The 12,790-nt window shown below is 31.1% G+C and overlaps 1 protein-coding gene across 1 annotated transcript in view; it reads left to right on the top strand.

Annotated features, from left to right (window-relative positions):
- The window catches only part of LOC133560962 (synapsin-3-like), a 274,400-nt gene that overhangs the window by 116,396 nt on the left and 145,214 nt on the right, over positions 1-12,790 (top strand). The window contains exon 5 of the mRNA XM_061914036.1: positions 4,749-4,905. Within this exon, the coding sequence (XP_061770020.1) occupies positions 4,749-4,905 (157 nt within the window). The remainder of the gene's footprint in view (positions 1-4,748; positions 4,906-12,790) is intronic.

Genomic DNA, 12,790 nt, shown 5'->3' with positions numbered 1-12,790 from the left:
TTATTTTTGTTAGCAATGGCCGTTAAAAAAAAGTAGAGTAAAAAAAAATCATTAAAAGTTTTGGGGATCCAAAAGTGTTGAAAATAAGTCATACATTATTTATTTTTACTTTTAACACTTAAGTCTCTTACTTCTTGGTTTTTATATATATTTTTTTCTTTTTGTCAATTAAAGCTTCTTCTTTTTTTTTTTTCAATTATTTAGCAAACGCACAAAATGTGCAATATTCCCCCCCACCAAAAAAAATTTCAAAGTAGAACATTTGTAATTGTAGCTTTGAATACTGTCTGTCAATAAATCATAACATTGATTTTGATTCGTTATTATGTTGATTTTTATTTTTAGTAATGACAGTTTTAACTAAGATAAAATAAAAACTTTTCACAAAACGTTTTGGGGGATCCAAAAGTGTTGAAAATAAGTCATACATTATTTTTAATGCTTCAGTCTCTCAATTGTAGATTTTTAGTTTTTTTTTTCTTTTTGTCAAAAAGTTTTTTGTATTATTATTTAGTAAACACACAAAATATGCAATATTTTTGTCAAGCATGCACTTGGACTAGGATTGTTTTTTCGTCGCAGAGGGAATTTGGGACGAGCCAGACGTGAATGTAAGCACATGTTGATTGATTACTAAACAAACAGACTACAACAAAAGGCAAACGAAGGGCGCGCACGAGGGCGGAAAACAAAATTGGCTAATGAAAAACAAAAGGTTAGCATGAATGCTACAAACTACAAACATGAAACAAAAACACTTGCACTGTGGCATGAAAAAACAAAACTTGCACTGAGGCATAAATACACAACTTACTTGGTGTGGACTAAAACGAACAGCGAGGCATGAAGCAGATGAATACGGGATGTGTAGGTGCATCGGTAGGTAAAGTTACCAGGACGAAGACTGAAACTGAATGGTTTAAATAATGACTATGATGTTGATTAGCAGGTGTGAGAACTGAGGACCGGAGCGTGACTTGAGGGCCGGGTGAAACTTAATGAGTTGTCATGGTAACAAAGAAAAACAAGGAAGTGCAAAAGCAAGAACTGAATGTCCAAAAAACTACACATAAGATAAACAAAACATGAACCATAGGCCTGACAATCCCCCCCCCCCCCCCCCCCCCCCCCCCAAATTTCAATGTAGAAAATTTGTAATTGGAGCTTTGAATACTGTCGGTCAATAAATCAACATTGATTTTGATTCATTATTATGTTGAATTTTTTTTAGCAATGACAGTTAAAAAAAATGCCACTAAAGGTGTTAAAAATAAGTCATACATTATTTTATTTTAACTTTTAACCCTTCAGTCTGTCAATTCTAAGTTTTTACATTTTTTTTTCTTTTTGTCAGAGAAAGCTTTTTTTTTTTTTAATTAATATTTAGCAAACACACAAAATATGCAATATTTCCTCCCCCCAAAAAATTTCATAGTAGAATATTTGTAATTGGAGCTTTAAATACTGCCGGTCAATAAATCATAACATTGATTTGGATTCATTATTTTTATTATTATTATTATTTTTAGCAATGACAGTTAAAAAAAATAAAATCTAAAAATTGCACAAAAAATTTTGGGGGATCCAAAAGTGTTGAAAATAAGTCATACATTATTTATCTTTACTATTAACGCTTCAGTCTCTTAATTCTAGGTTTTTATATTTTTATTGTTTTTTTTTCTTTTTGTCAGAGAAAGCTTTTTTTTTTAATTAATATTTAGCAAACACACACAATATGAAATATTTCCCCACCCCAAAAAATTCATAGTAGAAATTTGTAATTGGAGCTTTAAATACTGCCGGTCAATAATTAATAACATTGATTTCGATTCATTATTTTTATTTACATTTTTATTATTTTTTTTAGCAATGACAGTTAAAAAAAAAAAATGAAAAAAAAAAATTCACAAAAAATTTTGGGGGATCCCAAAGTGTTGAAAATAAGTTATACATTATTTTGTTTTTACTTTTAACGCTTCAGTCTCTCAATTATAATTATCGTTTTTTTTTTCTTTTCTTTTTGTCAAAGAAAGCTTTTTTTTTAATTAATATTTAGCAAGCACACAAAATATGCATTATTTCCTCCCCCCAAAAAATTCATAGTAGAATATTTGTAATTGGAGCTTTAAATAATGCCGGTCAATAAATCATAACATTGATTTTGATTCATTATTTTTATTCTTATTATTTTTTTTAGCAATGACAGTTAAAAAAAATAAAATAAAAACATTTCACAAAAAATTTGAGGGGATCCAAAAGTGTTGAAAATAAGTCATACATTATTTTATTTGTACTTTTAACGCTTCAGTCTCTTAATTATGGGTTTTTACATTTATTTATTTATTTTTCCTTTTGGCAGAGAAAGCTTTTTTTTAAAATTAAAATTCACCAAACACACAAAATATGCAATATTCCCCTCAAAGTGGGTTATTTCATTGAAGTAATTGGAGTTTTAAATATTGTCAGTCAATAAATCATAACATTGATTTTGATCAATACTTTTTTTTTTGAAGCAATGACAGTTTAAAAAAATAAATAAATGGAAAAATCCCACTAAAAGTTTGGCAGATCCAAAAGTGTTGAAAATCAATCAATCAATCAATCAATCAATCAATCAATCAATCAATCAATCAATCAATCAATGTTTATTTATATAGCCCTAAATCACAAGTGTCTGAAAGGGCTGCATAAAATAAGTCATACATGATTTATTTTGACTTTTAACGCTTTAGTCTCTCAATCAACTTCACATCTATCCGTCGATTACAGTTCTTATATTTTCATGTTTTTTTTTTTCCTTTTTGTCAAAGAAAACTTTATTTTAATTAGCAAACACACAAAATATGCAATAGTCTCAAACATAGCACTCCTAGTCTAAGACGTAGTATCGATTCGATACCAAGTAGTTACAGGATCATACATTGGTCATATTCAAAGTCCTTCATAAACATAATATGATTTTTTTTTAAAGGAAAAAAAAGATTTTGTGAGGATTAGAAAATATCGATGTAATCGTAGTAGTATCGACGAGATACGCGCCTGTACTTGGTATCATTACAGTGGATGTCCGATGAGCTATTGTATCCTCTCACGGTGTGTAGTGAAGCATGTTTAGCTATTCCTCGTCCTCCAGTGATAATGCTACTTGTATAGAAACTCACTTTTAATTTTCCTGACGGAACTCTCCTGAACTAATAAATAAAGTACTATCTAATCTAATCTATTTTTGTCGCCACGGATACCAGGATTAGTGATTTAGAAGTAGCTAAAACACTATTTATCTTTACTTTTTACACCGAAATGCGTCCGTTCTCCCTTTCCTGTCTACACACTGTGTCTGCTTGTAAGTACTCTGTGTGTGTGCGCTGCCGAACATGCTCCTCTGCTCGTAAAACCAGCAATGGCATGACCTTAAAAATAAATAAATGCGGTACTTTTCAAGCAGAGTGTAGTACCATTTTTGATTCATGAGTACGGCGATACTATACTAGTACCGTCCAAGCCTAGTTTCTACTCTACATTGGACTTTGAATCCCACTGAAAAAACTGGACCTTCCTTCTATGCTTTGGACATGTGTGAGGGTTTAAAGGAGACCCCCGGGTAGCCCACAGGTCCCCCGGCCCACGGCCATCAGTCGAGCTTGTGTTAATTGGACCAATAGAGACCCCAGCTGCAGAGTGTGGATCCAGATGCAGGTCCAGATGTGCTGGTGGATTTGTTGGAGTCCATCAACCCCCCCTCTCCCCTGCACCGTGGTGTAGACATGAAGCGGGTTTGTTTAGTTTAGGACCAGGATGGACTAAAGAGTAGGTTAGAGACTGAGCCATATGGTTTTTCAGGGCTGATACTGCTTGGTTGTATGGCTGGGAAGCTTTGGGCTCCGATTGATTCGATTTTTGGGGGTAATGATTCAATTCAAACTCAATATATATATTTTTTATAATATTGGGTGCCAGTTCTATGAGGAACTACATTGTTTATATTACATTCCATTCTTGGGGTAACGATTCCATTCAGAATTGATTCTTGAGGGTAACAATTCGATTCAGATTCGATCATGGAGGTAATTTTTCGATCCAGAATAAATTCTTCTGGGTAACGATTCAATTTTATGGGGTAACGATTCAATTGAAAATCGATTCCTCGGGTGACTATTCGATTCAGAATTAATTCTTGGGTGCAACGATTCGATTTAGAGGGGTAATGATTTGATTCAAAATCAATTCTTCAGGTAACGATTCAATTCAGGAGAGATTCTTGGTGGTAACGATTCAATTCAAAATCAATTCTTGGGGTAAAGATTCGATTCAGAATTGATTTTTAGGAGTAACAATTCGATCATGGAGGTAATTTTTCGATCCAGAATAAATTCTTCTGGGTAACTATTCAATTTTACTGGGTGACGATTCGATTGAAAATCGAATCCTCGGGTGACTATTCGATTCAGAATTGATTCTTGGGTGTAACAATTTGATTTAGAGGATGTGGCCCCCGGGGCCTTAATTTGCCCAGGTCTGATACACACGATGAGTCGGGTGTGGCTTGACCTCCACCGAACCCCTGAGGCCGACTCACCGAACCCCTAGGGTTCGATCGAACCCAGGTTAAGAACCACTGGTCTAAGTCTAAGGACTGGTACAGTTGCAGTCGTTCCAGACCACTGATGAGGTCTCCACACACTCAGCAAACACTGCGGGTTGGTAGAGTCCAGCCGGTGATGGTTGTCCACGTCCGTGTCTGCGTGCAGGTCCGTCAAACCCGACTTTGTGCTGATCCGCCAGCATGCCTACTCCATGATCCCAGGAGAGGACTTCAGGAACCTGGTCATCGGCTTGCATTTTGGCGGCGTGCCCGCTCTCAACTCTCTCTTCTCCATCTACAACTTCTGCAGCAAGCCTTGGGTGGTAAGTCCATTACTCCATTACCATGACCCCCCCCCAGACTGATTTATTTGGCCTCTAAAACGTAGCTGCAACACCCACCTTCAGCTCCTTCAGCTCCAGCTGGCCTTTTCCCTTTCTTTTAACCTGCACTGTACTAAAGTGGAACTGTACGCTTCTTGGACTATCATCCACAACCCTTATGTAAGACAAAAACACATGTTTGTGCTTGTCAATACTACATAATAGTGCTTGAATATACTACATAAAAATGATTGAAAACACTACATAATACTACTTGTAAACACTACATACTAGTACTTATAAATACTACATATTAGTGCTTTTAAACACTACATAATAGTGCTTGTAAACGCTGCATAATAGTGCTTGTAAATACTACATAATAGTGCTTGAATATACTACATAAAAATGATTGAAAACACTACATAATACTACTTGTAAACACTACATACTAGTACTTATAAATACTACATATTAGTGCTTTTAAACACTACATAATAGTGCTTGTAAACACTGCATAATAGTGCTTGTAAATACTACATAATAGTGCTTGAAAAATATACATAATAGTGCTTGTAAATACTACATAATAGTGCTTGTAAATACTACATAATAGTGGTTGAAAATACTCCATAATAGTGCTTGTAAATACTACATAATAGTGCTTGTAAACATTACATACTAGTACTTGTAAATGCTACATAATAGTGCATGTAAATACTACATAATAGCATTTGTAAATGCAACAAAATAATGCTTGTAAACACTACATAATAGTGCTTGTAAATACTACGTAATAGTGCTTGTAAATACTGCATAATAGTGCTTGTATATACTACATAACAGTGCTTGTAAACACTACAAAATAATTATTGTAAATATTACATAATAGTACTTGTAAACACTACATAATAGTGCTTGTAAATACTACATAATAGTGCTTGAAAAAACTACATAATAGTGCTTGTAAATACATAATTGTGCTTAAAAATACTACTTAATAGTGCTTGCAAATACTACATTATAGTACTTGAAAATACTACATAATAGTGCTTGTAAATACTACCTAATAGTACTTATAAATACTACATAATAGTGATTGTATGTACTACATAATAGCATTTGAAAATACTACATAATAGTGCTTGAAAATGCTACATAATAGTGCTTGTAAATATGACATAATAGTGCTTGTAAATACTACATAATAGCATTTGTAAATGCAACAAAATAGTGCTTGTGAACACTACATAATAATTATTGTAAATATTACATAATTGTACTTGTAAACACTACATAATAGTGCTTGTAAATACTACATAATAGTGTTTGAAAAAATACATAATAGTGGTTGAAAATACTCCATAATAGTACTTGTAAATACTACATAATAGTGATTGTAAATACTACATAATAGTGCTTGTAAACTTTACATACTAGTACTTGTAAATGCTACATAATAGTGCATGTAAATACTACATAATAGCATTTGTAAATGCAACAAAATAATGCTTGTAAACACTACATAATAGTGCTTGTAAATACTACATAATAGTGCTTGTAAATACTACATAACAGTGCTTGTAAACACTACAAAATAATTATTGTAAATATTACATAATAGTACTTGTAAACACTACATAATAGTGCTTGTAAATACTACATAATAGTGCTTGAAAAAACTACATAATAGTGCTTGTAAATACATAATTGTGCTTAAAAATACTACTTAATTGTGCTTGCAAATACTACATTATAGTACTTGAAAATACTACATAATAGTGCTTGTAAATACTACATAATAGTACTTGTAAATACTACATAATAGTGATTGTATGTACTACATAATAGAACTTAAAAATACTACATAATAGTGCTTGAAAATGCTACATAATAGTGCTTGTAAATGCTACATAATAGTGCTTGTAAATATGACAATAGTGCTTGTAAATACGACATAATAGTGCTTGTAAATACTACATAATATTGTTTGAAAATACTACATAAGAGTGCTTGTAAATACTAGGTAATAGTGCTTGTAAATACATGATTTTGCCTAAAAATACTTCATAAAAGTACTTGAAAATACTACATAATAGTCCTTGCAAATACTACATAATAGTACATGTAAATACTACAAAATAGTGCTTGTAATTACTACATAATAGTGCTTGTAAATACTACATAATATTGTTTTGAAAATACTACATAAGAGTGCTTGTAAATACTACATAATAGTGCTTTTAAATACTACATTGTAGTGCTTGAAAACACTGCATAATAGTACTTGAAAACACTGCATAATAGTACTTGAAAAAACTACATAATAGTGCTTGTAAATACTACATAATAGTGCTTGAAAACACTACATAATAGTGCTTGTAAATACTCCATAATAGTGCTTGTAAACACTACATAACAGTGCTTGAAAATACTCCAAAATAGTGCTTGTAAATACTACGTAATGGTACTTGAAAATACTATATAATAATACTTGAAGACACTACATAATAGTATTTGTAAACTCTACATAATAGTACTTGTTGATATTACATAATAGTACTTTTTAATACTACATAATGGTGCTTGTAAATATATAATAGTACTTGAAAATACTACATAATAGTGCTTTTACTTACATACTACATAATAGTGCTTGTAAATACTACATAATATTACTTGTAAATACTACATAATAGTGCTTGTAAATACTACGTAATAGTGCTTGTAAATACTGCATAATAGTGCTTGTAAATACTACATAACAGTGCTTGTAAACACTACAAAATAATTATTGTAAATATTACATAATAGTACTTGTAAACACTACATAATAGTGCTTGTAAATACTACATAATAGTGCTTGAAAAAACTACATAATAGTGCTTGTAAATACATAATTGTGCTTAAAAATACTACTTAATAGTGCTTGCAAATACTACATTATAGTACTTGAAAATACTACATAATAGTGCTTGTAAATACTACCTAATAGTACTTATAAATACTACATAATAGTGATTGTATGTACTACATAATAGCATTTGAAAATACTACATAATAGTGCTTGAAAATGCTACATAATAGTGCTTGTAAATATGACATAATAGTGCTTGTAAATACTACATAATAGCATTTGTAAATGCAACAAAATAGTGCTTGTGAACACTACATAATAATTATTGTAAATATTACATAATTGTACTTGTAAACACTACATAATAGTGCTTGTAAATACTACATAATAGTGTTTGAAAAAATACATAATAGTGGTTGAAAATACTCCATAATAGTACTTGTAAATACTACATAATAGTGATTGTAAATACTACATAATAGTGCTTGTAAACTTTACATACTAGTACTTGTAAATGCTACATAATAGTGCATGTAAATACTACATAATAGCATTTGTAAATGCAACAAAATAATGCTTGTAAACACTACATAATAGTGCTTGTAAATACTACATAATAGTGCTTGTAAATACTACATAACAGTGCTTGTAAACACTACAAAATAATTATTGTAAATATTACATAATAGTACTTGTAAACACTACATAATAGTGCTTGTAAATACTACATAATAGTGCTTGAAAAAACTACATAATAGTGCTTGTAAATACATAATTGTGCTTAAAAATACTACTTAATTGTGCTTGCAAATACTACATTATAGTACTTGAAAATACTACATAATAGTGCTTGTAAATACTACATAATAGTACTTGTAAATACTACATAATAGTGATTGTATGTACTACATAATAGAACTTGAAAATACTACATAATAGTGCTTGAAAATGCTACATAATAGTGCTTGTAAATGCTACATAATAGTGCTTGTAAATATGACAATAGTGCTTGTAAATACGACATAATAGTGCTTGTAAATACTACATAATATTGTTTGAAAATACTACATAAGAGTGCTTGTAAATACTAGGTAATAGTGCTTGTAAATACATGATTTTGCCTAAAAATACTTCATAAAAGTACTTGAAAATACTACATAATAGTCCTTGCAAATACTACATAATAGTACATGTAAATACTACAAAATAGTGCTTGTAATTACTACATAATAGTGCTTGTAAATACTACATAATATTGTTTTGAAAATACTACATAAGAGTGCTTGTAAATACTACATAATAGTGCTTTTAAATACTACATTGTAGTGCTTGAAAACACTGCATAATAGTACTTGAAAACACTGCATAATAGTACTTGAAAAAACTACATAATAGTGCTTGTAAATACTACATAATAGTGCTTGAAAACACTACATAATAGTGCTTGTAAATACTCCATAATAGTGCTTGTAAACACTACATAACAGTGCTTGAAAATACTCCAAAATAGTGCTTGTAAATACTACGTAATGGTACTTGAAAATACTATATAATAATACTTGAAGACACTACATAATAGTATTTGTAAACTCTACATAATAGTACCTGTTGATATTACATAATAGTACTTTTTAATACTACATAATGGTGCTTGTAAATATATAATAGTACTTGAAAATACTACATAATAGTGCTTGTACTTACATACTACATAATAGTGCTTGTAAATACTACATAATATTACTTGTAAATACTACATAATGGTGCTTGTAAATACTACATAATAGTGCTTGTAAACACTACATAATAGTACTTGAAAATACTACATAATAGTGTTTGTAAATGCTACATAATAGTGCTTGTAAATACAACATAATAGTGCTTGTAAATACTAGATAATAGTGCTTGCAAATACTACATAATAGTGCTTGCAAATACTACATAATAGTGCTAGTAAATACAACATAATAGAACTTGTAAATACTACATAATAGTGCTTGTAAACACTACATAATAGTACTTGTTAATACTACATAATAGTGCTTGTAAATACTACATAAGAGTGCTTGGAAATACTACATCATAGTGTTTGTAAATGCTACAAAATAGTGCTTGTAAATACTACATAATAGTGCTTGCAAATAATACATAATAGTACTTGTAAATACTACATAATAGTCCTTGTAAACACTACATAATAGTACTTGTTAATAATACATAATAGTGCTTGTAAATACTACATTAGAGTGCCTGGAAATACTACATCATAGTACTTGTAAATACTACATAATAGTGCTTGTAAACACTACATAATAGTACTTGTAAATATTACATAATAGTGCTTGTAAATACTACATAATAGTCCTTGCAAATACTACATAATAATGCTTGTAAATACTACATAATAGTGTTTGAGAGTACTACAAAATAGTACTTGAAACCCCTACATAATAGTACTTGTAAACGCTAGCAGGAGCCAGCTAACAACGAAGACAATGTAAGTCGATCTGTTCCACCTATAAAGCACTCTAAAAACATGTAATATATACATGCTGTAATTATATCTGTAGTATCTAGTAACGTTTATAATAACATGTAATATATACATGATGTAGGTATATATGTAGTATCTAGCAACATTCATAAAAACAAATAATATATACATGCTGTAAGAATATATGTAGTATCTAGTAACATTCATAATAACATGTAATATATACATGATGTAAGTATGTATGTTGTATCTAGTAACGTTTATAATAACATGTCATATTCATGTACAGTATTTTGCTCATTTGAAGTATACAGGCTTTTCCCTTCAACAACAACAAGAAGACTACTAAACATGACAGACTTGATGAGAGACAGCAAAGACTATTTTGGGACAAATGATGATCCAGAAACAAAAAGTTATACAAAGTATCAACATAATAGGGCTGCAACCAACGACTAGTTTGAAAGTCATCGTCTATCTTAACGGCGAGTCGACTAGTTTTTCGGCGGGTGCAGCAACAAAGATGACTAATTAGTCCGTAAATATTTATGTATACAGTAACGATGCCGCTCATTAAGCCGTTAAAAAAATAATAATAACAATAATTTGCAATTCCTACAGGAATGCTAAAATGATAGAAAAATTATCTATTTTTCAACCAACTTGTTAGCTTGCTAGCAAGGTACAAGCTAACCATAACACCCAGTTGAGACCACGTCCTCCAGATGTCCCATGTTCCTCCACTTGAAGCATCCCAGATATAGAGTCTTAAAAACCAGATTTACTTGGCAAAAGGAGCTAACTAGTCATGTTTATAACAAGAACGGGAGGAAATATTTTCACCCGTCTTGTTGTTTGCTGGCTAGCGTCCCGCCGGAAAAACAGGAGTGACGATGTCTCGACTATGTTGACGAATGTTATTGTTGACACTGTCGATGAATCCTTAAGAAAGATGAATCTGATGACAAGGATACCTACCTGGGCGCTGGTCCTGATATTTTTCCAGACCCTGGTAAAGAAAAGGATGTTGAACTCAGAGTGTAAACATAACTTGGCCCTCAGGAATTGAACTATTAACTGAAAATCGCAAAAAGAGGTTATTAAGGATAAGAAGATTCCGGGGATGTTATGTGATAAACAGGAGGGAAATGTCATAATAATCATATATATATATTATCACACAACTTTAGTATGCTTGAAGTCTGTTGCGATAGTTATTAGCTATTGTGCTTAAGCTGTACTTTTTCGATCTGTGCTAGGACAAAAACTTCTTGTCTGAGGGGTGGCCTCAGCCACAGATTATCTTTTTTTTTAGCCCAAAAATAGAGCAGTTCCCCTTTTAATCTGCTTTCCGTCAAAAATAGTTTGTCCACGTTAGCACTTATAATAACACTATTGCTAATACTTGTTAATATTGAGGTCACAACATGTAAATGGAGTATTTTTAGATATTTTTTGACAACTTTATGGGCTCAAGAATTGACTTTGGTTTTCATTTCATTATCTGTTTGTTAGCTGCCTCTTACTTGCCATATTTTACGACTTGGAATTCATTGAAAAAGGAAGACGTGTTCTTGTCTTACATAAGGGTTGTGAATGATAGAAAAATGTCCAAAAAATAGTGCAGTTCCCCGTTAAATCTGCTTTTTGACAAACATACGTCTAAAAATAGTTTGTCCGTGTTAGCACTTATAATAACAATATTGCTAATACTTGTTAATATTCAGGTCACGACATGTAAATGGAGTATTGTTTTCACTTTTTACATGTTTTTTAAATGACTTTATGGGCAGAATAATGTGGTTGCATTAGCTGTATTTTTAGCCACCTCTTACTTGCTATATTTTACGACTTAGAATGCATAAAAAAGGAAGACGTGTGGTTTTGTCTTACATGAGGATTTTGAATGATAAGAACATTTCCCCAAAAAAGTGCAGTTCTCCTTTAAATCTGCTTTTTGACAAATGTGTCTAAAAATACTTTGTCTGCGTTAGCACTTATAATAACAATTTTGTTAATACCTGTTAATATTCAGGTCACGACATGTAAATTGAGTATTGTTGGCACTTTTTACATGTTTTTTAGATACATTTATGGGCCTAATAGTGTAATTTCATTACCTATTTGTTAGTCGCCTCTTGCTGTATTTTACGACTTAGAATGCATTAAAAACGGAACACGTGTGTTTTTGTCTTACATAAGGATTGTGAATGATAGGAACATTTCTAAAAATAGTGCAGTTCCCCTTTAAATCTGCTTTTTGTCAAAAATAGTTTGTCCACGTTAGCACTTATAATAACAATACTTCTAATACTTGTTAATATTCAGGTCATGACATGTAAATGGAGTATTGTTGGCACTTTTTACATGTTTTTTTTAGATAACTTTATGGGCAGAATAGTGTAATTTCGTTACCTGTTTGTTAGCCGCCTCTTACTTGCCATATTTTACGACTTAGAATGCATAAAAAAAGGAAGACGTGTGTTTTTGTCTTACATAAGGATTGTGAAAGATAGGAAAATTTCCAAAAATAG

This window comes from Nerophis ophidion, linkage group LG10 (assembly GCF_033978795.1).
Source record: "Nerophis ophidion isolate RoL-2023_Sa linkage group LG10, RoL_Noph_v1.0, whole genome shotgun sequence".
NCBI classification, from domain to species: domain Eukaryota; kingdom Metazoa; phylum Chordata; class Actinopteri; order Syngnathiformes; family Syngnathidae; genus Nerophis; species Nerophis ophidion.
The sequence above is the reverse complement of the archived record's forward strand: the minus strand, read 5'-3'. Positions and strand labels throughout refer to the sequence as shown.